A 24969-nucleotide genomic window follows, 5' to 3' on the forward strand; every position below is an offset into this window, starting at 1 on the left:
CCGGTATTTTTGTTGAGTGGACTCAATCTGTGAGGGTCAGTCTCGATCGTCTGAGAGCCTGTGAGTCTTGCCAAGGAAATTAAAGCCGATATCGGTATGAGACCGACTGATCAACTAATGCTGGCAACACGCAGTATCCCAAATTGCTTGGTCGAGTCTGTCTAGTCAGTAGCAATTCTCACGTAGAGTATGCAGCTTCAGAGCAGATGTATGCAGGCTTTGGTCCCCCCAGGCTTGCGATTTGCGACAGGGGATACACCACAAAGCCTGCGAGTCACCTTTGCGACCCGCTGGGCACGGCAAAGCACAGTGAAGCACACAAACGCAATCTCATTTTTCCAGGCGGTATGGCTACAGTCCAGGGATGCTGTAGAGACTTGAAACAATGTGTGCAGCCTCCACGGGTGGCCGTCATGGTAAGAACAGGCCATCCACATCGACGAGTTTTCGGGTACTGTCATTGATCCATGACTGCCACATGTAGAGCAGAGAGAAGGGGCAAGGTTCAACTTCAGGGGGCCATTGCATCACCAGGCAGACTTACATTATACCCTTTGAGTCAAAATACGAGGTGTTGCATCTAAGCCGGTCTGCATTGGCGGGCGATCGTACCTTCAGATCGATGGACATACCAAGTGCTTGTCCCACGAAGGATGAGATGATGGATATTTGAGAATTGAAGAGGGTCTTCCGCATTCTGGCGAGAGATTGATTTTGGACGTTGCGAATTGAAGCCAACAGTTGGACCTACAAGGCCGATTTGGACTCATGGCAGCAGGGCACGCGTGAGGTCATGCAACAGTGACAATCTGATGCGCGCATGACATCCAGGTGTGTGCCCAACGCATCTTTAGGGCCTGTGCAAAGGCCTCTGCGGTGTGAACGTATGGTCACAAACCTCCTCAAGCTGCATCCGGGCCGTCGCTTGTACTGGAAATCATGTGCTCCGTTCCGTGTTCGGCAAGCTCACAAAGTGCAGTCGATTCCATCTCTTGGTAGCAGGTACAAGCTGGACAGGACTTCGAACAAGAGGGAAGGTCGAGTGTGTGATCGGTTTCGAATCGAGTCTGAAGGTATTGATCGAAAGGCTTGATGCCTCGTTCATGCATGTGAGTACCGTGCAAAAAGTGACGGCGCAGGTTTGAAGGATGATGGTCTTCTGTAGCAAAATAGCACAAGTAGCGAAAGCGATCGAACAGTCTGAGAAGTTAGTTCTGGACGCCTACGATGAAAGTCTGGCAAATTCAGCGAAGTCCAGGAGAGCAATGGACAAGGTGTGCAGATGCGGGCATTGCCCATCTGGTGAATCCAAAGACCTCAGAGGACATCTAGCCGAAATGGTCTTGCATTAGGAGATGCAGTGCGCATCATGAAAAGTTCCCAGCTGGCTGTTGTAGTTCGTAGAAATGGGCGACACGTAAGACTGGCAATGTGTTGAACCTCGCAGCCTACAATATCGCCGTGATTACTAAGAAGAGATATTCGACGATGATTGGTCTAACTCCATGACGACAGCGCAAGCAAGACACGGCATGGCCACGCATCGAATACCCTGCTGCCCATCAGCGATTGGTACAGATGATGATGTGGCTGGCTTCGCTTATCGACCGCGAGCTCATTTCAAGACTGCCAAGAGCAAGGGATGCCGCGGCTCTCGCTTTGAACAGTGATCTGCCGACAAGCCATCAGCTGAGGTCGCATTGGACACAGCATGAGCTCGTGCGGTGAACGACTCCGGTGAACCTGGAAGTAAGAATCGCTATGTCTTTCAGACCTCCAGAGAAGATGCTTTCCACAGAATACGATCTCGAAGATGGCCAGACCTCGGCGCGCTCGTCAACCCTGCCCAACTCACCGGCACCCGCTAAGGTTGAACAGAGTCCTCCCATGAACCTGCTCTGGATTCCACATTCTGGAAGTGCCACTACTGAGGAGACGAAACCTGATCATCGGGAGATCAACCGCCGCGCACAGCAGAATGCTTTCATGAAACGGAAGCTGGCACGCCAGCAGGAGTTTCCGCGAAAGAAGCTGGTGCCCCCAACCAGAGTCTCGGCGGACCTTGTGCGTCGAGAAGCAGACACTCCTGAGCCCGTAGTAGGTATCCAAAGATGGCCTCAAAGCACGAGTCTCACCAGCACCATCAACCCATCCCAGGACTATCATGCACCCAGCGTGCGGATTTACCTCGACTCCCTGAAACTAAATCCCTTCCGGAGCGGCAAGGTGTCAATGACACCCGAGATGGAGAACATCATCATGTACTACTTCACCGTCATCATGCCAGCCGTCGAACCGGTGCAAGCAGAGAGAGAGGACTATAACTCCTGGCTCGTCCCGCTTACAGCTTCGGAGCCTGCCTTGCTGTATGCACTGATCGGATGCATGGCTTACGACATGGAGCAAGTCTCTGTAGTTGGATTTGGTCCCAACTCAAGGCTGAACCTGACTCAAGAACGGGTCCACTACCGAATTAAGGCCATTCAAGCGCTCAACGAAGCTCTGGCAGATCCAAAAACTGCCGCAAAGCCTTCGACACTCGTTGCTGTGCATTTCCTTCTGTGGCAAGAGGTGCGTTTGTCTCCGTCGTGGGACTGGGGCTACGAAATCTATCATTTTCTGACATGTGGCACTAGATTTTTGCTGGTGACGAATGCATCCATCTCGATGGCGTTCAGAGGCTCCTCGAGCTCAGAGGAGGGTTCGACGGCGTGCAGCGCAAGGCCATAGAGGCCATCATGGTGTAAGTGCACTCCACAGTGATTGTATCTTCCTTTTCCTTGGCTGATGATAGTATGTGACGGGCAGTGGATCGTTCTGGCGTGCAATCAGAACCCGAACAAAGCCACTACTCCCCATGGTCAAGGACGAGATCAAACTGACCGACGAGAAGTTCCTGAGTGTCCTTTCAAAGAGCGAGCCGAGTATCGCTAGACTCGGAGAAGGCTTGTTGGAGCCTGCAATGAGAGAGTATTTCGATGACGAGTTCTGGCAATTATTGCACGACACGCGAAGAGCCTGGGTGTGAGTCAATCCTTGTTATCATAAAATCCCTATCTTCACCTCCAGCCAGACGCTGATTGCGGGACAGATGCTTCGAGCGGATTGGGATTCATGACTTCCCAGTTGCGGAAAAGAGACAAGTCAGCATCAAACGAGTCAACGTCGATCATCGCCTGCTATCCTATCCATTCGATCATTACGGCGCGCACCGGCCTATCCAAGAAGCTTGCCGGCTGGCGCTGATCACATATTCCAATGCACACTATAACGTGATCCAACCATCCAGCAAAATCGCTCGAGGTCTAGTCGAGGACTTGAGGAATGCACTCGAAGCTACAGCTCTACAGTCATATTGGGGTACTGCTCACAACGCCCTATTGTGGGTCCTGTTTATCGGAGCTCATATGAGTTATGGCCAGCGTGAACGCCCATGGTTCGTGGCCGCTCTAGCAAGAGTTGCACAAACGCTCCAGTCCCGCGACTGGCTGCAAGTACGAGCGCTCTTGGTGAGTTTCTACTACTCCGACCGAGTCTTCCAGGAGTCATTCCGCAAGATCTGGGAAGAGGTTGAGCTACTGTCAACAATCCTTTCAAAGTGGTTTTGAAGTCTTATTCCCACTTTCGACAAAAACCTGACCGTCTACGCCGTTTGACGAACCTTAAATATGTACGACTCGAAAGGACACCCACGTCAAGGTCAATTGCGGATGGGATTGTCCGTAAGCTGTCCGCCCGGCTCTTTCAAAGCCGTTAACACCATGTGTCTACCCAATGACTCGACAGCTTCTCATCTCCAACGATCGTCAACCTCGACCAAGTCATCATGAGCGATCAAGATCTCTGGCCGCCGTTCGCCCCGGAGTAACACATGCCTCTCGAATTCAAACAAATCTGTCAAGTCTACACCAATCCTGCCCACTGGCTACGTTGAGCAATTCACTGACAAACCTCACGTCGGGTCCTTGCTCGGGTGCTGGGTCAAACGTCAGAAGCTCCAAGCAGATTTCCTCATCTGCTTGAGCAACTTCATATGTCCTTCAAGTGCGACCTCCAACATCACCTTGACAAGGCTCCGCAGACGTTCTGGAAGACGCTCGGGACTAGTCAAGAGCCACTCGACCGACTCGGCTTCATCTCTTGGCGAGGTCTATCCGTGCTTCTCTCGACCGGTTTGTCTTTGAGAACGGGATGATGCAAGAGCAAGAAGTCGATTTTCGACATCAGAGCCCGCAACGAGTCTTTTAGACATTCCGTCTCTTTTGCGTACAGCTCCCCGGTTTGCAGGAGTTTCTGACCGTGGGAGAGTCGCGCCCGATCACGCTGGGTTCTGGCCTCTTCTGCTTGGAGCTTCCAATAATTCTGTCTCTTCTCCATGAAGTCGGCCTTGCCCATTTCTCAAACTCGCTCACAGCCTTTGAAATCGTGCAAGTAGGACCCCGAACGTCGGCCATAGGTTCGAGCCACATCACCAGAAAGGAAGTTGCTTGTTGGCGATGTCGCAGAAGACCGTCACGAATGTCTTTCGCTATGGAATACAGCAAGCTCTGTACATAACCGTCACACCAATCCACAATCGCCTCCCTCTGGAAGGCATCTGTCGGCAGTTGTAGAATTCCCCGGGCCACGACTTCTGGATTGAAATTCGGAATGCTGCATTCGATGTGCGGCATGAGATGGCCTGGCAGGCGCAGACGCCTCATATCCGGTGGAAGATGAAAAGGGTGTTTCAAGAGGTTGATTTCGGCAGCTGTCTTGAGCTTCATCGCGGTCCCAGCGCCAAAGAGGACATGGTCTCACAGAAAGCAGCTTCGGTGGCTACCGGCAGAGTGACCTGTTCTGAGTAGGGTAGGGAGAAGAACCCCAACTCCTCAGGTTGCTTTGTTGGCATTGTGATTGACCACTCCATGGAGCATTGCCAGAATAATCAACGAGTGCAAAGAAAAAGAATCACAAGAGATGTCGCGATTTGGTACTCATTGACCTGCTGTAAGTCAACATGGTTTGCCATCCCAAGGACTATACCAATGGCAGGCTCTGCATTTTGTGATTCACTGTACCTCAGGGTCAGACTTCACTCACCAACAGGCTCAGATGTCTGCGACTTCAATGTCTGTGACTCCAATGCCTCCTATGTCCTTCAATATCCTGTAGGGGTTAATTAAACCTCCGCCGGGCGTGGATGAGCCTTCGGGCCCAACAAACGAGAGACATCGAAATCACTCCATCTTCACGTATTCTTTGCGCCAAGCAAAGACTCGATGATTGCGAGGACGATGAATTGTGTATGAGATGTAATCGAGATTGAGATCAGGAACCCGGTGCATGCCGTGATCACTGGCTATTCTTTCAGATCACCCGATGCCCTCAAATGTGGCACAAGGTCCTCTCGGACGAATTGTTCGAGTCCATGCAGTTCAACACCTAGTTCCAACACTTTCTTGTCGGGTAATTGTACACCAGGATAAGTGCCTGTCTTATTGTACAGATTGAACATAATATCGCGAGACTCGTTGCCTGTGTTTGGCAAAATGACATACTTTGTCGGAAGACCAGTGACTACCGAGTCAGCAGGGGCCAAAGACCGAGGTCTGCGACTGTGCTCACCTCTCTCGATGGTCTGGCAGACCTCTTTTGGAGTGTGAATGGCATCCATGGCATAAACGTACTGATGCAGCAGTTCCTGTTTGCGTGCATCCCAATTGCCAAAGATTGCTTTGACGATGGTCGAAAGGTCGCGTTGGACCCAGAGCATGTGCACTGCCCTGCCTCAGCCGAGAACTCCTCGCAGAACAGGAAGAAGCTTACGTTTCGTGTTTGCCTGGATGATAGGTTGTCGGAACTCGAGACGTGCGCCGTCTTCGCTTTTCCTGACATGACCTCGTAGTATCATGTTTTCATAGAAGTTGCCAGTGTACACAAAGGTCGCTGGAAGCCCAATGTTCTTGATGAATCCATCCACACGATGTTTGCCTTCGTATATCTCGCAGCAAACCTCTCCCTTGGATATCTCCAAGGAGCTCGGAAGAGTACTCCACACAAAACATTGGACCCCTGCGCTCAGAGCTGCCCTGGCCGCATTCTTACCTTGTTCTTCTTCGCTAGCTGGATCGTCCTTGATGTCCTATATGACTGTCAGGCTGTCGAGGGAGCAGCAGCAGCTATCGACCTACAGAATCGTAGAAATTGGTGACTACAAAGGCACCCCAGCAGCCATCGAACGCGGCAGGTAACGTTGATGGATCTGTCAGGTCTCCCTTGACCACTTCTGCGCCCGCCTCAGAGAGCTGTCTTGCTCCTGCTGAGCTTGGGTTCCGCGTAAGGGCGCGAACCGCATATTGATCGGGATACTGCAGCAGTAGCTTTGCCACAGAGCCTCCTGCAGATTCTGGTCAGAGCGCTATAGCAGAGATCACGTACTGCAAGTTCAAGACCTTGGTTGCCTGTAGCGCCAGTCACAAGTATTCTCCTCGCCATCGCCGGAGCCTTGGTACGTCAACCTTTGACTTTCTGACAAGGCGATACTAGCAAGTATGTGCAGGAGTGGAAGAGCATTTTCTATTCGAGTCTCCTGCTGACCAACCTATTGATGAACTGCGGAAGGCAGCCGTGAAGAGCAAGGGTGAGATGGGCGCACCAGAACACCTTATGCCTCATCATCAGTGACATACTTGTACATCTTCCCCGCCGACAAGCGGGTGTGGAGAGAAAATAACGCTGGATTGACGGTTTGGATTAGCGTGGGCCTAAGAGCCCTGAAAATCGTGGTCCCAGCCCTGGGTGTCAGCATCTTTTTCGATCTGGAATTGTACGACTCCGAGTATCCGATCAATGCGAATCACAACACACCTCGTTCTGCAGCCAAGGCGGCAACGTGAGGCGAAGCACATCTCTCACACTGTTGAAACTCTTTCTGGTGGATGTGGAACACTGGCAATGACGTGCATGATCCAGTCCAACATCCAGGTAGGTCTGTACCACAGGATGTAGTATAACCTCCTGCGCTGGTCGCTGCGACGAAGTCCACGGCTTGTCCATTCTATCAAGCTTATACTACAGCAACATGCACTCCCGTGCTCTGCTATCCCTGCTTTTGAGCGTCGCTCCAGCATTGGCCATTCCTCCACCAGATTTCGGCTTCCCGGAGGCGCCCAACCACACCGAGCTCTCCGTCACGTATCGAGATAATGGAAACCCGATCGTTGTCACGGAAGCAGAGCTCTTTGGCGTAGGCAGTAAGTGAAGTCGTTTTCTTCGCACTCAGCCTCATTGCTGACAGCCTACAGTCACCGCCAATGAACCCACGGTCGCCCTCGAGACTGCCAACTACGATTCGATTGCCAGCTACAATGGCTCCTACGTCCTCCTCATGGTCGATCCTGATGCGAGATACCCGTCGAATCCCAATCTCCGCTTCATTGTGCACTGGTTACAAACCGACATGATCCCAGCTGCCATGTCCTCTGATGGTACGAGCCAGCTCATGAACACAACCGCCCCGCGAGTCCCATATGCTAGACCTTCGCCTCCAACGAATTCGTCCGCTCACCGCTACATCATCTATACCTTTTTTCAGCACGGCAACTTCTCCTTCCCTTCGGCCTTTGAGGGCTACAGCGCCACAAACCGCACCAGTTTCAACGTGACAAGATTTCTGGAAGAGTCCAACTTGGGACAGAGCCCTGCTGCGGCAATGTATTACTTCGCCAGCAACGAGACTCAGGTGCCACAAGATTTTACTGCAGCAGGAGGTGGAACATACCCGGGTGGCAATGGAGACATGATCACGTCTGGCCCTGGTCCGAGCATAACATCTTCCACCGGCACCAGTCCTGCCAGCACTTCTGCGTCCGCCACTGGATCAAGTGCAGCGACAAGTTCTGGGCCTGCCTCCACGACTCTGAGCGGCTCACAGACGAGCAGCGGTTCAGGGACCGCGTCGGCAGCAGGGTCGGCAGCTTCAGCATCGAACACGGGCGGAGTAGGAAGGGTGGTTGCTGGGTCTGGAGCAATGGTTGGCGCAGTCATGGCTGTCCTAAACATGATCTGAAAGATGTAGTGAGCACATGCAATGGGAAAAGTGGATATTCCGGGCAATTTCTTTTTCGCAGTATATGTCGTGGGCGATGAGAGCCCTTGTCCATCCCATCAGTTGCACGTTGCCTTCTGATCCTGGCGATTATGACTATGGCGTAGTAAGGAACCTCTTCATGGGTGGCTGGAGCAGCCTTCGACGGACTAGACGTCACTCCAGGAGCACAGAAGAGATACCATACACAAGGGGTAGAATTGTATCGAGTCGTTCGCACGCTCGTGGTCTACAAGTCGTGTATGAGATTCCAAGATACTCCAGAAAGATGCCAGGTTCGACAGATGCATTTATGAGTACGCACCCTGAAAACAAGAGGGCGGAACAGAAAGTTATAGTTGCACGGAGTACACTGTAAAAAGGCCATCCTTCAATCTTTAGCCCGCAATGAAAGATTTGAATATTTATTGCAACATTCCAAGTCGCGCTCATCTTACCACAACTCTGTCTCGTTTTGTCGACGCTGATCAGCCAACTTCCTCCATTCGGAAGAGTCCGCTTTGACGCAACAAGTCCAGATCATGATCACGTCGGTCCCCGCGAGGAGAGCGTGCACAGAAGAACCACTTCCATGCTGTGGCGTGGTCTGAGAAGTATCCATTTCCATGTCTGATCCAATAGCCGGCTTTCGGATGACCACTTTATCACACCACTTCCCACCACAACACTCATTCCTCGGACTCCCGACATTATGACCAGATGGGTCTGGAATTCGGGGATGTACAAGGAAATCATATATGGACCCATCCGAGAAGTCCTTCCCTCGTGCTATCTTTCTACAACCATTCCACAGCCTGTGACTACCAAGTAATATCAAGCCCTGAACGCTTCGCCGCACCGCATCGGCCGGTTTTCGTCGATTTCTACCACAATGAGAACAGCAGCACTATCATTCGCCCGCACACGTCTAGGCCGCCCGAGCATAATATCTCGGTACCTGTCGACCACGGCCGTCCGCGCGAGGCCGACGGCCATTTCCCGCGCGGAAAAGGCAGCAGATCTGAAAACCCACCCGGAGAGCGCCATGACGCAGCAGAAACTCCCCGATCGTTTGGGCAATCGACACTGGAGTGAAGAGAACGCCACGGAGAGCGAGAAAGATGTACGCCGCGCCGCCATCAGCACAGCATCGTGTCGTGCAACAAGATACTAATGTGCAATCGTAACGTAGATCCGCGCCGACAAAGAAGAACCCCTGCCGGAAGAGGTGATTAAGAAAGGCCCAACAGGCAGTTCTTCGTAAGCAGAACGAGTAGGGCAGGCTCTTTCTTTTCTCGGGATCTGTCTGTACCAAGCATGGCAAGCAGAGTCGCTGATGTCGTCCCATATAGGCATCCTTTTGGAGACCGAAATTTTGGAGCCGTGGATACTCTGTTATTTTGACATGGGGAGCAGATTGTGTCAATTGGTGGCGCCCTGAATTGGAATTGGAATGGAATTGCAATAATCCAAAAAACTACTGCACTTGGAGCATATGTGTCCTGACTTTTCGATTCTGTCCGACTATAACCATGTTCGAACGCTGAGTGACCGCCAATCGCCTCATCATTGACAAAATGAAGCTACCGCAGACCCAGACCTTTGCTGTATTGAAGGTCCAGATGCCTTGCTGAAAGCCACACGATCTCCCAATGATTCTTAACCTCACGCAAATATTACCAATACTCATTGAACCTCTTTCTTTTCTCAGCGTGCGCCTCTCGAGACGCCGAAGCAGCGAGATGGTTTGGTATCATTTGCTCTTTTGTCACGCTTCGAATCGGACACGGTTGAGGCAGGTAGCTGTCCCATGGGATGTTCACGTCCACATCAACTGCGACTGTAGTCTGAGCCCGAAGGACGCAACCGTAGCCGACATCGAGGAACGCCAGGGTTGAGTACTGAGGAGGACCAAGGTGCACATAAGCTTCCGCATTACTGGCCGGGCACCGTGTTTTGCTCGCTCGCTTACCAGGAGTATATGCTGCCTACCTGTCCTGCGGCTCCCAACAGACCACTTGTTTCAGCCTCTTTCTATGCCGTCTGCGCTCCCCGTCAAATGTCGATTGACGACTTTGGTTTACGACTCGCAGTGGCCTAAGGATCGGGATGGAAAGGTTTGCCTTGCAGGCGGGCTAATCGAGCCCGAAGGAGAGGCAAAAGTCGACAGAGGTAGAAGGACGCCACAGCAGGCTGTATGTGTGAGTTTCGAGTTCGCAAGGACCGTGAAGCGAATATCAAGATCGCAGCTGCAAAACACAAAGGAAGCTGCACAGTACCGAGTTCTCGCCAATGACGTCACACGCCATGAACAGCGCGTCCGGATAAACAAAACAATCTTCGCTGCTCCTCGTCTCAATCTTTGGATCTACACAATATTTCTTTGAGAAAGCTCCAGGATCGTCTTCCCAGCCAATGACCTAGGATCTATCAGGCCAGTACTCGCACATATCTGCCTTCAAAAAGCGTTGTCCTCCTGCGTGACCATCCAGACAACCAGGAGGCACACAGTGGGTGTTTCCCGTGTCTAAAGTAATCGAGCAGGTGTTCCGCATATTCGCATTCTCGAGAGCAAACTGTTCATACCATGTCGCCGTGGCCTACTAGTCTCTGATTTGGGCCCCAGACACGGCCTGAGAGATGGTATACTATATCAGTCCAACCACTTCGGCCTCGCATTTCCGGTGATTTTTGCTATCTTCATCGTCTGGACAGGCCTATGCACAGGTATGCACGCCGACACCGGACCAGACAGGCTCTTTCTTGTTTAATCAATATATTCAACCTCCCAGGCAATGCACTACTACATCTCGTCCTTTATACCGGCCGCATTTCCGCCTTCTGCGGGTTGATTCCGATGTATAGGACAGCAGTGACTAGCATTTCCCCCTCCACACTCCAATTACCCCATATCATGGGGGATTCGGCAAATGACAAGTGGGATGTTTCCGTGTGAACAGGCATCACAAGAAGAGACAGTCGGGGGCTCGATCGGGCTTACATTGCTATTCACTTTAGTTGGCGGCTCCTTTGAACATCAACTGATCTGATCGAGCCTCACATTCAGCATGTTGACCGATCAAATAGTGGCCCAGTTCAAGGAGCACCCATACCTGTACTTTACCTGGGCGACCGTCATCCTCATCACCAGTCGTGCACTCTTCAACAGATATGGCCGAGGAATCAGTCATATACCAGGCCCAATCCTGGCCTCTTGTACAGATCTATGGCGTGTGTTTGTCGTTTGGCAGCGACGGCCTGAACTGGAGCACATCAGACTACACCAAAAGCATGGTCCACTGGTCCGACTTGGTCCTCGAGCAGTGTCAGTCTCCGACCCAGCGGCGATCCAAACCATCTACGCCTTGAACTCCGGTTTTATCAAATCGGAGTTCTATCCTGTACAGCAGACAATCGCCAAGGGTCGTCGGCTCTTCACCCTGTTCACCTCTACCGATGAGAAGTTCCATGCCAAGTTAAGGAGAGCCGTCAACAATGCCTATGCCATGAGTACGCTGGTCCAATTTGAGCCGTTGGTTGATTCGACTATACTGGAGTTCTTGAGTCAGCTGGAGAAGCGATTCGCCGATAAGTCTGGACCCGAGGGTGTTTGTGACTTCAGCAAGTGGCTGCAATACTATGCGTTCGATGTGATAGGCAAGTGGCTGCCGTGGCTAGTTGTCTTGAAAACTGACTCTGGTCATCGCAGGCGAACTTACCTACTCGAAACGTATAGGCTTTATTGAGAAAGGAGGGGACGTTGACAATATCATCAAAGATCTTCAATGGCTGCTCAACTATGCCGCCGTGGTAAGACACTTTCGACTTCATGCGAGGGGACGTCTAAACCCTGTTTGTTCTAGGTCGGCCAACTCCCCATCCTCGACAGTGTATTCCTCAAGAATCCACTACGTTTGACCGCGAGTAAATACAACCTCTTGAACGCCAACTCTCCTGTCGTGACCTTTGCAAGAGCCCGCATCGCCACTCGGCCTGATGTTGCGGAAGGTCGAGAAAAGATTCCAAATGGTCCTGATGGAAAGCCTGGGCGTAGGGACTTCCTGTCGAGATTCTATGAAGCTCACCGGAAAGACCCTGAATTCATGACCCACGACAGAGTCCTGGCCTTGACGGTCGCAAATATGTTTGCGGGTTCAGACACCACAGCTATCACGCTTCGTGCCATATTCTACAACCTCTTGAGAAACCCCCATGACATGCAGAAACTGATGGGAGAGTTGAAGGAAGTGCCCGTAAGCGAAGAAGGCTTGATGAGTTGGAACGATGTCAGAGATCTCCCGTATCTCAATGCAGTCATCAAAGAAACGCTGCGGTGCCATCCAGCGGCAGGACTGACCTTGGAGCGGATTGTACCTGCCGGAGGAGTGACTCTCTGTGGCGAGTATATCCCAGCAGGGACCATCGTGGGCTGTAATGCATGGACGGTGCATCGGGATCCGCTATTTGGAGAGCATACCGAGCAGTATCGTCCTCAACGGTGGATTGATGCGTCTACTGAACAGAAACGACTCATGGAGAATTCGATTTTCTCTTTCGGGGCCGGGTCACGGACTTGCATTGGCAAGAATATCAGTCTGTTGGAGATGTACAAGCTGGTACCGGCTCTGACGATGAGATTCGAGGTAAGTGGAACCTGACCAGAAGCGTGTATAGACGTGTGCTAAGCATTGACAATGATTACAGCTTGAACTCGCCGATCCCTCAAAGCCATGGAAGCTTCATAATGCTTGGTTCGTCAAGCAAGAAGACTTCAAAGTGCGATTAAGAAGCCGGAAAAGTTCATGAATTTGCAACAGGAGTATAGTGTTCACACCGTTATCATCGTGTCTCAATGTTCCTTTCGGCCTCACGCTCTTTGGAAGCGACTCTCCACGTGACATTACATCAAGTACTGTGGTAGATCCCTGCGATGCCTGACGTAGATTTTGGTATCTGCAATATCTATACTCGGTACAGGTACTGGCACACTGGGTAGAAGAATTGCCGAGGATCGAATGGAGAGCGAGGGAAAGAACCCCATCAATCATGATGCCCCTCATCTTCATGCTCATGCAGCATCAACTCCATCAACTCCGCGTATTAACATCATCGATTTCTACGAGTATCTGCGTGCTTCACTCCACTTCTTTCAATGATAAATATCAATTCTGCATCTGATACTTGATCAACTGCGTATCGATGACCTCTCGCCTCAGACTTGCTGCCATCACCAAACAGATCTCTTCCGCATCCAAGTCATTTTTCGGTTCACCAGCACAGTCAAGAACTCTGGCCAGCATGTCCCAGACACCTTCTGCAGCATGTACAAGACCCTGAAATCTTGAATTCACTCGATTCAAGCTAAGTATTTCTAGGTTGCAACACCCCAGTGGTGGTTAGCAAAGGCTATGTCTGTCCGACCCCAATCCGAGTCGCCCCGGGAGTTATCCTGACACTATTGTGCAGCAACAACAAGGACAATTCATCACAGTCGATGGCTTGAAGACTTGTAGGTCTACCCGTGCACATCCGTCGCCATTCTATCTGGATCCATCGCTCACAGCCATCCTCCCCAGACACAACCGGACCGTCGTCTGCCAGTCAAGGCATCTTGGTCGTCTACGACATCTTCGGCTTCTTCCCGCAAACTCTCCAGGGCGCCGACATTCTCGCGCACGCCGACCAGGAGCACCAGTATCGCATCTTCATGCCGGACTTCTTCGAGGGCAAGCCCGCCGACATCTCCTGGTACCCACCGGACACGGACGAGAAGGGCCAGAAATTGGGCGAGTTCTTCAAGACCACCGCCGCGCCACCCAAGACGGTCGAAAAGGTCAAGAGCGTCATGAACGAGCTCAAGTCCAGCAACCCAGGCATCAAGGAATGGGGTGTCGTCGGGTATTGCTGGGGCGGGAAGGTCAGTCTCCGTCTCATTCCCATTCTTGTTTCTCCTATGTTGTTCCCGGATTTGTGTCACTAATTCTTGTATAGATTGTCAACTTGGTCTCACAGTCCGGCACTCCGTTCAAGGCCGCTGCAGCATGCCACCCAGCTATGGTCGACCCCAACGACGCGCCAAAGGTCACGATCCCAATGTGTATGATCCCATCAAAGGGAGAGGACAAGTCTGCCGTCGACCAATACGAATCGAAATTGACGGTGCCCAAGCACATTGAGTGGTACAACGATCAAGAGCATGGATTTATGGCAGCGCGAGGCGATCTGGAGGACGAGAAGGTCAAGGCCGCCTACGAGAAAGCTTATCAGACTTTGCTCAACTTCTTCCACAAGCACATGTAGGCGATGCGAAAGGATAAGGGGTATCAAAAAATTGTTCAAGTAGGTCACTCGGCTCGAACGAATACAGCTAGCTAGCTCGTCGGCAGAGAATTCCTGATAGCCGTAATGAAAGTTGAAGATAAATATGAATATATGCAAGGCTTATGTGCTTGTTCGAATTCGTGGATGACTTGTAGTGTTCAATGATTTTTGATTGGCTTTGTCTATCCCATTCCGACTTCCATGCAAGCTTTATAAGCAGGATTGTACATGCCACACTCGTAGGTTCCTCGACTCTCAACCCACGTCCAACACTTGCTTCCTCGACGCTGGTGCAAGGACTAGCAACCCCATGCAGTAGCAGTACCGCCGACAATTCCATGACTTGAAAGAGCTGCGTCTGACACCACCAAGACCTCATGTTCAAGTGATGCTTCCCGACTCAATACGAGCTTTGACTTGCCCTTGTGAGCATCGGAGTCTATACCGCGTGTTGCCCGCATGGTGAGCAAGTGCCTCTCGAGACGACATTCCTAACTAGATGTCCCTGTTCATTCAATTTTGAGGGGCAGACTTTTCGGCTCTCCAGAAGAAGAACGCGCCAATGATGACGACTTTCAATATCGCGGCCGTCCACAAGGCTCCAGCCAAGCCGATCGGACTATGAGACCAAAGCCCTCCGAAGATGGCGCCGGCCAAGAGCAACAACGGCGCCGCGGCTCGTCGATTCCTCTCGGCATTCTTGGTCAGCCCGGCCATGAGCAAAGGGTCCGAGAACAAGTCGCAGTAGATGCTCGTCAGGACCACACTGGTCAGGCTGTTGTACTGCAGGGCGCGACTGACGACGGCCTGTCCGCTGCTCTGGAACGCCACCAGGGCCAAGGGGACGAGCACCTGCCAGCGCAGTTGGTTCTCGGAGTGCGACTGCGAGTCGACGGTGACGACGGCGCCGGCGATGACGACCAGGACGAGCTGCATGGCGAACGAGGTCATCAGGACCCATCGTTTCTTGGGTGAAAAAAACCGGTGGAAGCGGGCGAAGAAGAACGACCCCATGCAAAAGAACGCGATCGAGGTGAGTGACCGGATCCAGCGTGTCCCCTTGGTCGGCTCAACCAGTCCCAGACCCGTGTAGACTGTGTTGCCCGTCTGCATGCTCACGAACGATCCCCAGATGAAGACCGCAGAGCTGTCGAGCAGGCCCGTGATGACATAGGACAGCAGCAGCAGGAGGTCGGCCCATCGCTTATCAATGTCCTCGGTCATATGCTGTTTGAACGAGGCAGTCGAGGGCTTTTTGGCATTGTTGTTGTTATTGCCCAGCAGTGGTTGGTGTTCGTTGTCTGAAGCCGAGACATGATGAGGAGAATCTCCGCCCAGCGTGCCATATCCATTTGCGGTTGTCATGTTGACGCGGCTGGTGAAAGCTGAAGCTTCAAGAAAAGTATGAGCCACCAGCGAAGTACGAGCACAAGTGTCGCGTGTCGTGGTAGCAGTGGCAGTGGCAGTAGCAGTAGTAGTAGCGTGATGGCCTGTTCTTAGCGAAACGGTACAGAGTATCACAGTCCACGCGGTAATGAAAGTGTGCAAAGGGCCAGGAAAAAAACAATCTGCCGGGCTCTCTTTATCTCGAGGTTGGGCGAAGTCGTGGCAAAGCTCCAAATGTGACGAAGGCGAACAAAAGGTCGATCCCAGTCGATCCTGGACGAGGGCAAAACGTTCAGCCGGACTTCATGACGTTTCTCCTCATCCGCCTCCCCAGTTACTACTTAGTAGTGACCAGTGGTCACCAGTCATCTTCCCCCTGATGTAAATATAAAGCTCCGACGGTCATCAGCGGAGTACAAATAGAAGAAGCAGAAGCTCAAGCTCAAGCTCTTGACTAGCCCAGCTTTGTCTCGTCTTGTCCTGTCCTCCCCATCCGTCACCAAAATGAAGGTCTCAGTCTGGTCCCTTCTCGCAAGCACCGCCCTGGCAGTCCCTCTCTCCGATTGGACGCAGCAACAACAACAACATCCCATCACAGACCCGGAGAGCAATGGACCGTACAACCCGAAGCACAAAGATCCCTACGATCACAAGGTCGACTCGTACGGTGAGAACCTGCAGCCTCTTCCATGGCGCAACGGCGAGGGCGCGACTATGATGGGTCCTCGAAACAAGGATCGAGAGAGGCAGAACCCGGACATGCTACGTCCCCCAAGCACCGACCACGGCAGCTTGCCCAACATGCGCTGGAGCTTTGCCGATTCACATATTCGAATTGAAGTGAGTCCATACTTCTTTTACTTTCCTTCTGGAGCATCCTTAGGTACAGTCTTACTAATTCGTGGTTTGACAGGAAGGAGGATGGACTCGCCAGACCACAGTCCGCGAACTCGGCTCGTCCGTCGAGATCGCCGGCGTCAACATGAGACTCGACTATGGCGTGATCCGCGAGCTGCACTGGCACAAGCAGGCCGAGTGGGCATACGTGCTCGAAGGCAACGTGCGCGTCACGGCCTTGGACACCGAGGGCGGGCAATTCATCGACGACCTGCAGAAGGGTGACCTGTGGTACTTCCCCTCCGGCCACCCTCACTCGCTGCAGGGCCTGAGTCCCAACGGCACCGAATTCCTGCTCGTATTTGACGATGGAAGTTTCGACGAGGAATCAACGTTTTTGTTGACCGACTGGCTCAGTAAGTGCCATCTTGCCATCTTTGGTGCTATTCGGCACAGCGACTCGACCGCGTTCTACAAATACGAATGCTAACACCCGACACTAACTAGAGCACACCCCCAAGGCCGTTCTGGCCGAGAACTTCAAGCTCGCGCCCGAAGTCTTCGAGACGATCCCCAAAAAGGAGAAATACATCTTCCAAGGCACCCTGCCGGGCTCCATCAAGGACGAAGAACCCAAAGGCGCCAACGTGAAAAAGTCCAAACTGCAATTCACCCACAAGATGCTCGACCAAGAACCCCTCAACACCACGGGCGGTCTGGTCCGCATCACCGACTCGACCAACTTCCCCATCTCCAAGACCATCGCCGCCGCTCACTTGGACATCGGACCGGGCGCCATGCGCGAGATGCACTGGCACCCCAACGCCGATGAATGGTCCTTCTTCATCAAGGGCCGCGCTCGTGTCACCATCTTCGCCGCCGACGGCACCGCCCGGACGTTCAACTACGTGGCCGGCGACGTTGGTGTCATCCCCCGCAACATGGGTCACTTCATCGAGAACTTGAGCGACGAGGAGCCGGTTGAAGTGCTCGAGATCTTCAAGGCGGAGAAATTCCAGGATTTCTCGCTGTTTCAATGGATGGGTGAGACGCCCAAGAGGATGGTGGCCGACCACATCTTTGCCGATGACCCAGAAGGCGCCGAGAAGTTCTTGAAGGCCGTCCAGAACCCGGCAGAAGACCCCATCCGGGCGGCCCCGAAGTGAAGGACCCGAAGAGCACAGCTTGCCATTGACGTACGGAGTATGTCCGAAAATGTACAGGGAATTTGCTCTTTACTGGGCATAATGGGCGTTAAAAGGCACTGGTATCTACGAGTCCGTACAGTATTACCAGTAGTAAAGTAGTTCTCTAAACTAGATCTCCGGCAGAACGTTCTACCATCGAGTCTTTGCAGGCGGTGGGTAGCTGACCTGATGAAACTCCAATCTCTCCGCAATGAAAACTTCTATGGCGGTGCATGTCAAGCACCGCCCGTGGGGAAACCTGAAACTCTAGTAGTCGACATAGATTCTCCCTGCATATGCGTCTAGAAGTCCATCTTCGCGCGCATCACTCGTGCTGGTCTCCACGAGTAGCCGGTATCCCATGGTCAACGCGGTGACCGTTTTGGACAACGCCACCCTTTCTTCGGTGAAATTGAGGATAACCACTGCTCTCTTTCTTCCATCAAAGCTGGCTTTGACATAGCTGAATACCTTCTCGTCCTTGGCGTCGACAAGTTCGAATGTGCCATGAATGAAAACATCCGCATGATCTTTACGCAGCTTCAACATTCGCCGGTAAAATGATAGAACGCTGGCTGGATTTTGCACTTGCTTGGCAACATTGATCCTTGGGTAGTTGTCATGAGCTTTCATCCAAGGTTCCACGTTGGCACTGGTAAACCCTCCATGGGCAGATCCATCCCATTGAAATGGTAACCGAGAATGATCCCGAGCCAAGATTTGAAGGCCCTGCATGATCCTTGCAATCCGCTTGGGATCGCGGCTTTCCTCCGCTTCGCGATAAAAATTCTTGCTCTCGATGTCCTTGTATTCTTCAATGGGCCATTCTTTCGGCATGTTGGTCATCCCGATTTCTTGTCCTTGGTAGAGAAACAATGTGCCCGTGAGGGTTGCTTGCCACAAAGCGATCATTTTCGCAGAAGTCTCCCAATATTCTGCAGAGTCGTTTCCGAATCGTGACACTGCTCTCCCATTGTCGTGGTTTTCGCAGAAAACAGTCGTCCAGCCGTCAGTTCCTTCGATGAATTTCTGCCATCTCTCCACGAAAGTCTTGAGTTGGGTCAACTTCCAAGGTTGAAATTCATATTTACTGCCGAACCCATCACCGGTGCCTAGCCGAATCATGTCGAATTGGAAAACCATGTTCAATTCCTTCTCGGCGGCGCTGACGTACGGGAGTACTCCCTTAGGATCAGGTGTGTTTGACAACTCACCGACAGTCACGGCATCGTAGTGATCAAGGACTTCGGAGTTCATTTCTTTCAAAAACTCGTGAATCCGGGGGCCATTACACCATTGTTCAGGTGCTGGCTGCCACTCGCTGTTGGGATCCGACACAATCGCATCGACAAATTCGGTGCGTTTGCTGTACTTGTTGACAGTGTCGACACGAAACCCGTCCACTCCCCGATCGAGCCAAAATCGCATTGCGTTGTCATAGATGGCCCGTCGACAGGCCCCATTCTCCCAATTCAGGTCAGGCTGGTCCGGTGCGTAGAGATGCAAATAGTATTCTTGGGTTGTTTCGTCCCAGGTCCAGGTGCCGCCCGCGAAGTAGCTCCGCCAATTGGTTGGTGGCTTCCTGTTTCCTTCCTCATCGTAACGCGGTGGTTTCCAGATGTACCAGTCTCGCTTGGGGTTGTTTTTGGACGACCTGGACTCTCGGAACCACTCATGCTCTTTCGACGTGTGATTGACAACCAGATCCAGTATCAACCTCATGCCCCTGGAGTGACACGCCTCAATCAAGTCGTCGACATCTTCCACCGTCCCATAAGCGGCATAGACTTTTTGATAATCCGATATATCATATCCCATGTCCGCTTGAGGACTTTCAAACATGGGCGATAACCAGACCACATCGACGCCCAACTGATGGAGATAATCAATTTCCGACACCAATCCGGCTATGTCACCCCACCCATCACCATTTGAGTCCTTAAAACTCGCAGGATAGACTTGGTAGATTGTGGCGTCCTTCCACCATGGCTGGGAGACTTTGGAAATCATAATCCCGGCGTTCAAGCTCCCTGAAGCATGAAAGTTCTGCTCAAGTGGTTTCTCGGAAAACATTCAAGGCCATAAATATCGATCTGGTTGACTCTGTCTCGGACGGGCCTTCGACGGAGTATTGAGCCCAGTGGGTCGAGTATTCCGTAACGGCATCTTCAATCGCGACCTCAGTATGCTGAGCCTGACCACCATCCACATTACTGCCGACTTGACCTCCGAGAGACTTCGTTCCAATCTGCGGATTCTTGTAGGATTTTGTGCTCTGACTCCGACTTGCCGCCGGCTTGGCATATAGCTCGTCGGTGCTGTGGCGCTTTCTTCAACCTGTCCAACGAATCAAAGCTCGTCCTTCCTTCATGGCATGCGTCAGATCAGCATTTCGACAATTTGGTAAATGCGACTTTGGACGCAAGCGAACTTCTCGTCTGATCTCCACACATTTTCACGTTCCTCTCCGCATGGAGAACAAACTGCGAACGCCGCGTGGTAGCAAGGCCTGCGCGGGCACTTATCGGAGCTGGAGACAGATATAAAGAGAAGTCTGTCTGCACCGTGTAGATAGCAGTAGGCTTTGCTATTCTTTCAGCGCTGCTTCCTTCTCTGGAGAATCGACCCGGCTTTGGACTATACCCACCACCAACATGTCAGCAACCGACAAAGCAACCTATGTGGACTCCAACCACGATGAGACAATCCCCAGCCATGGCAAACAGGACACTGCCCTGCGCACCGAGGCTCTCAGCCATGAGGCCAAGCACGCTTCCGACTCTGAACACACCATGAGTCTCATGAAAGCCATCAAGCTGTACCCTAAGGCCATTGGCTGGTCGGTTCTTCTATCATCGACGCTGATCATGGAAGGATATGACCTTGCATTGCTTGGGAGCTTGTATGCGTCCCCGGAATTCAACAAAAAGTATGGCGTCTACAACGAGGCGAAAGAAAAATGGGCCGTGTCCGCAGCATGGCAGTCTGGATTGTCAAATGGTGCCCGCGCTGGTGAAATATTTGGTCTGCTCATCGCTGGGTGGGTATCCGATCGATACGGATACAAGATGACAACAATTGGATCGCTGGTCTTGATGATTTGCTTCATCTTCGTGCTCTTCTTTGCACCCAACGTGAAAGTGTTGGTTGTGGGTGAGATTCTTTGCGGTAAGTGTATGCACTGGACGAATAATTGACAGAAGCTGAATCCATTCTGCCAGGGATGCCATGGGGCGCGTTCCAGTCAGTCACGCCCGCTTACGCCTCGGAGGTTGCGCCAACAGTCTTACGACCCTATCTCACAACCTTCATCAACAGTAAGTGACCCAAATCCGGGGACGGGTTCCGGAGCTGACGCCATTCGTAGTGTGCTGGGTCATAGGCCAGTTCTTTGCGGCAGCTGTCAATCGTGGTTCCATCCATCGAGCCGATCAATGGGCATATCGCATCCCGTTTGCAGTGCAATGGGTATGGCCTCTGCCGATTTTGGCCGGTTTGATATGGGCACCGGAGTCTCCGTGGTGGCATGTTCGCCATGGGAACCGAGCTGCCGCGAAGAAGTCATTGATGCGGCTCACATCCCGCAACGAGCCCAACTTCAACCCCGATGAGACCATCGCCTTAATCGAGCATACCAATGAGATCGAGAAGGCGATGAGCGAAGGTGTGACGTATCGTGACTGCTTCAAAGGCATCGATCTGCGACGGACAGAGATTGTCGTGGGTATCTGGCTTGTACAAACCCTCGGTGGACAAAACCTCATGGGATACTTTGCCTACTTTATGTGAGTCTTCTTATCTCGGCAATCATCCGTGGCTAATAAGTTGCAAAGGACTCAAGCCGGCATGGACCCGTCGAACTCGTTCTCGTTGTCGATGGGACAATATGCCCTCGGCATGGTGGGAACAGCAGGCTCCTGGTTCCTGATGAGCAGGGTTGGACGACGAAAGATCCACTTCAGCGGTCTCTGTGCTCAATTCACATTGCTGATGATTGTTGGTTGTCTGTCATTCGCAACATCAAACAGCGCCATCTGGGCCACCGGCGCCATTTTGGTTGTGTTCACATTCGTCTATGACTTCACGGTTGGACCGGTAACATATTCGCTCGTTTCGGAGCTCTCGTCGACCAGGTTGAAAGCGAAAACGATTGTGCTAGCTCGATCTGCATACAACGCAAGCAATATCTTTGTGAATGTCATGACGAACTATCAGCTGAGTTCGACTGCATGGAATTGGAGCTCACGTGCGGCGTTCTTCTGGGCCGGAAGCTGCCTCCTTTCTGCAATCTGGGTTTTCTTCCGCCTGCCGGAACCTAAGGTGAGTTTATGACTGGTATGCAATGATGACAGTCCATGCTAATCATTTGCTGCTGCAGGGACGGACATATGCGGAACTTGACCTTCTCTTCGAGAAAGGTGTCCCAGCTCGTCAATTCGCTTCCACCAAGATTGATCCTTATGCCGAACATGCGATGCCAGCAAAAAGGTTGTCCAGCGGTGCAGAGGAGTTTGATGTTATCGAAGAGAAACATTGAACGGCGTGCACTCTGCTTGCACAACCTCAAAAAGTCCGGTGATGTGGTTGGGTGTTCCTGCCATTACTGGAGACGCGGACCGTGGCCTCCACCAACGCCTTACTGTCTCAACCCGTTTCGTATTCGATATAAGCGGGTGCTTGTTTGTTGAGAGGCACATGAATATGGCGAGCGAGGGGTGCCGTCATGGCAGGGAGCATTTGGTCCACTTTCGTGACCAAGAGCGGAAGGTATTTGTCTCGACCTCCAGGTAATCGAGCGATCAGAGAAAAGAAGTGCTTCAAATTGTCTTCCGGGCCAATTTCGAAGCCATTGGATTTGATATCCTCAGTCGGAATGCAAGAGATGACATCAATGAGAGTGCAAGCGATGTCAAACACCTTCTCGGTCAAACCTATGCCATGCATCTGCATACTATGGAGTGGAAGCTTCCAAGTCGAGATCGCGAGATCCTGGGCGATCTTCAAGGGATAGCGGAACGTGAGACTTTCGTGTGCAGCGTCGCTTGACAGGTAACCCAACATGGTGCATAATTGCCACACGATAACCCGCAGCCATTGCTGCGAAACACGAATGTTGGCAAGCTGCGTGTCTACAATATCCAACGATGTTGCTACACCGCGTCTTATATTCTGCTCGGATTCGACAAGAAAGTGTGGAGAACAATTGGTGCTTGCTCTGTTCCACAGACTGATGAAGTAGTCGTCGATGGGTTTGAAGAGCTCTGCTAGACAACGGAAACCGACTAGATGAGGACTGTTTTTCGCCAAATCCTCGAGGCTCGGGCTTTGAGGTGTAATCTGCAAGGTGATGGGCCGACGTCTGCGGATTGCATGTGACCTACAGTGCCCGCAATTAGCCACGCATGGGTAGTCCTTGGAGGGGCAAACCTTTCGGAAACCAGCAGCAGCCAAAACAAGCGATGGAACGCTTCGTCAACGTCCTCCTCGGCCAAATCCATAGTTGCCGTAGTGTAGAAGGTGGTCGCTTCGCGTAGAAAATACCACGCCTGTCTGTGCTTGCCCAATGCCGAGTGGCATCCATAAATGAAGAAAGTCAGAAAGACTGTCCGCAGGCTGGGTAGGGCCAATAGATCAAGATGGCCGCGAACTGAAAGCGCCTCTGTCAGAAGGGTCTGCCCATACACCCGTGGCTCCTGCTGTATGCCGGCTTGGACGAGCTGGTCTCGAGAGAGCTCATCTGTCTGGAGAAGGACGAAAGCGCAGAAAGAGCAAACCAAACAATACGCCTCATCGTCGTTGGCAGCGGCTGCTGTGGCCTGTCGAATAAGGTCCGGGGTGACGATTGGCACAGTCGAACTCAATTCAGACAAGAAGAATTCGGCACAGACATCGATCACTCTCGGTTGCAGTAGACTTTGGGTGCGAGCAAAGCGTTTGGTGGGCACATTGTCGTGTTGAGGACTTGTATGAGTATCGGGCAAGAGGGAGAACGTAGGGGAGGTGTAGTTGAGGCTGTCAAAGGGAAAGGGGAATGAATTCAGTGGCCGCTCTGTAGGCGCGATATCGTGAAGATCTTCCGAGAAAGAATCCAACGTTTGCCCAATGTCATCATCTGCGGAGTGTTGCGGCAGACGCCCTGCAATAGTCGACGTTGCGTGCGATGGCAATGGATCCGGGAGAGACTCCGCCTCATCGAGACTTGATGTCTGTTGAGAATTCCGAATTGCGTTAATGACATGGGCACTTGCTCCCTTACGACCTTTTCGCTGTCTGATGGTGAGGAAAGTGCACTGAAGGCCTGCATCCTGACAAGGAGCGCAAGGTTGACTTAGGCTGCATTTCACTTTCCTGCGCCGACATGCATCACAAGCTTTCGAGACGGCAGCTCGCCTCATCATCACGGGAGTTGTAGAGCATGAACATTAGAGACAAATTCGACCATTGACTGGGAGGAGGTGAAGGAAGTGACGGAAGCGAGTGTTGTGGGTGTCGGAGCCAACACGAAGTTCATGCCGGAGCTAACCATTTGTGGACAGAAGCCAAGACCCTCCACTATTCTCCGCATAATCACATGATCTGCTCGCTTCTTGTATGTTGCCTTTGTTATCAACATCTTACGTGCTTGCTCAGGGGTTTCAGGCAGTCAGCCTACCTTAGGAGTGCCACTGCCTAGCTCTTTCAGACCGCGTTTTTGGCTCGGCACAAAAGGCCCTACATCTAAATTATGCCAGACCTTAGTACACCTGTCCCACGCTGTGTCTCGCCGCTCCAAGCCACCTGGCCTCGGCTGGGAGATGTTGCATCATGACCGGATCTTTTGACCTGATCACTAGAGACGAGTGCCCGCTGCTTGGGACCGCAGCCTCAGCTTAGCTAAAGCTCGTGATGGTTGGCGAATGCTTTACACACCTCGTAAACCCCTATCGCAGCCACAAAAGAAAACCAGGCACAGCAACAATGAAATGCATCTCCGCAATGCCGTGGAAGGTGGATGGACAATGACTGCTGTACTCCGTAAGTCCTGGACAAACCCCATCTCCAGCCTGCCCGTCCAGGCGTGTCACTCAACTAAACCACCATCGTCGGCGCCGTCTCCCACCGTCTCCGCCGTCTATCAGGATTCGCCAACAAGCCCCCATGGGACCCCGCGCTTTGCCCCGTCCCATCAGG

At 52.2% G+C, this 24969-nt stretch overlaps 10 protein-coding genes across 10 annotated transcripts; 6 read left to right on the forward strand and 4 right to left on the reverse strand.

The window, feature by feature from the left end:
- The first annotated feature begins 1588 nt into the window (after positions 1–1588).
- On the forward strand, positions 1589–5572 carry PV05_00034 (uncharacterized protein). The gene is made up of 4 exons (XM_013464897.1): positions 1589–2571; positions 2637–2743; positions 2809–3024; positions 3092–5572. Exons 1-4 carry the CDS (start codon positions 1762–1764, stop codon positions 3606–3608), a joined length of 1650 nt encoding a protein of 549 aa, XP_013320351.1. The 5' UTR covers positions 1589–1761; the 3' UTR covers positions 3609–5572.
- Positions 5030–6632, reverse strand: PV05_00035 (uncharacterized protein). Its single transcript, XM_013464898.1, has 5 exons — positions 6435–6632; positions 6174–6379; positions 5809–6124; positions 5608–5760; positions 5030–5559 (listed from the first exon to the last, which is right to left on the reverse strand). The coding sequence occupies exons 1-5, from the start codon at positions 6475–6477 to the stop codon at positions 5342–5344; spliced, it is 936 nt and encodes a 311-aa protein (XP_013320352.1). The 5' UTR covers positions 6478–6632; the 3' UTR covers positions 5030–5341.
- A 190-nt stretch (positions 6633–6822) lies between these two features.
- Positions 6823–8449, forward strand: PV05_00036 (uncharacterized protein). Its single transcript, XM_013464899.1, has 2 exons — positions 6823–7235; positions 7287–8449. The coding sequence occupies exons 1-2, from the start codon at positions 7064–7066 to the stop codon at positions 8048–8050; spliced, it is 936 nt and encodes a 311-aa protein (XP_013320353.1). The 5' UTR covers positions 6823–7063; the 3' UTR covers positions 8051–8449.
- A 2589-nt stretch (positions 8450–11038) lies between these two features.
- On the forward strand, positions 11039–12996 carry PV05_00037 (uncharacterized protein). Its single transcript, XM_013464900.1, has 4 exons — positions 11039–11725; positions 11778–11878; positions 11932–12711; positions 12773–12996. Exons 1-4 carry the CDS (start codon positions 11137–11139, stop codon positions 12872–12874), a joined length of 1572 nt encoding a protein of 523 aa, XP_013320354.1. The 5' UTR covers positions 11039–11136; the 3' UTR covers positions 12875–12996.
- Positions 12997–13168: 172 nt separating this feature from the next.
- PV05_00038 (uncharacterized protein) lies at positions 13169–14507 on the forward strand. The gene is made up of 5 exons (XM_013464901.1): positions 13169–13391; positions 13444–13478; positions 13535–13577; positions 13645–13985; positions 14060–14507. Exons 1-5 carry the CDS (start codon positions 13268–13270, stop codon positions 14366–14368), a joined length of 852 nt encoding a protein of 283 aa, XP_013320355.1. The 5' UTR covers positions 13169–13267; the 3' UTR covers positions 14369–14507.
- A 46-nt stretch (positions 14508–14553) lies between these two features.
- Positions 14554–15975, reverse strand: PV05_00039 (uncharacterized protein). Its single transcript, XM_013464902.1, has one exon. The coding sequence runs from the start codon at positions 15752–15754 to the stop codon at positions 14903–14905; it is 852 nt and encodes a 283-aa protein (XP_013320356.1). The 5' UTR covers positions 15755–15975; the 3' UTR covers positions 14554–14902.
- A 164-nt stretch (positions 15976–16139) lies between these two features.
- Positions 16140–17950, forward strand: PV05_00040 (uncharacterized protein). Its single transcript, XM_013464903.1, has 3 exons — positions 16140–16615; positions 16689–17028; positions 17120–17950. Exons 1-3 carry the CDS (start codon positions 16280–16282, stop codon positions 17776–17778), a joined length of 1335 nt encoding a protein of 444 aa, XP_013320357.1. The 5' UTR covers positions 16140–16279; the 3' UTR covers positions 17779–17950.
- PV05_00041 (uncharacterized protein) lies at positions 17897–20094 on the reverse strand. The gene has a single exon (XM_013464904.1). The coding sequence runs from the start codon at positions 19870–19872 to the stop codon at positions 18067–18069; it is 1806 nt and encodes a 601-aa protein (XP_013320358.1). The 5' UTR covers positions 19873–20094; the 3' UTR covers positions 17897–18066.
- A 178-nt stretch (positions 20095–20272) lies between these two features.
- Positions 20273–23320, forward strand: PV05_00042 (uncharacterized protein). The gene is made up of 5 exons (XM_013464905.1): positions 20273–20967; positions 21021–21116; positions 21167–21584; positions 21633–22119; positions 22178–23320. Exons 1-5 carry the CDS (start codon positions 20454–20456, stop codon positions 22334–22336), a joined length of 1674 nt encoding a protein of 557 aa, XP_013320359.1. The 5' UTR covers positions 20273–20453; the 3' UTR covers positions 22337–23320.
- Positions 22282–24238, reverse strand: PV05_00043 (uncharacterized protein). The gene is made up of 2 exons (XM_013464906.1): positions 23227–24238; positions 22282–23176 (listed from the first exon to the last, which is right to left on the reverse strand). Exons 1-2 carry the CDS (start codon positions 24195–24197, stop codon positions 22444–22446), a joined length of 1704 nt encoding a protein of 567 aa, XP_013320360.1. The 5' UTR covers positions 24198–24238; the 3' UTR covers positions 22282–22443.
- Between the last annotated feature and the right edge of the window lie 731 nt (positions 24239–24969).

The sequence above is a fragment of the Exophiala xenobiotica genome (genome assembly GCF_000835505.1).
Source record: "Exophiala xenobiotica strain CBS 118157 unplaced genomic scaffold supercont1.1, whole genome shotgun sequence".
In the NCBI taxonomy this organism is placed as follows: Eukaryota; Fungi; Ascomycota; class Eurotiomycetes; order Chaetothyriales; family Herpotrichiellaceae; genus Exophiala; species Exophiala xenobiotica.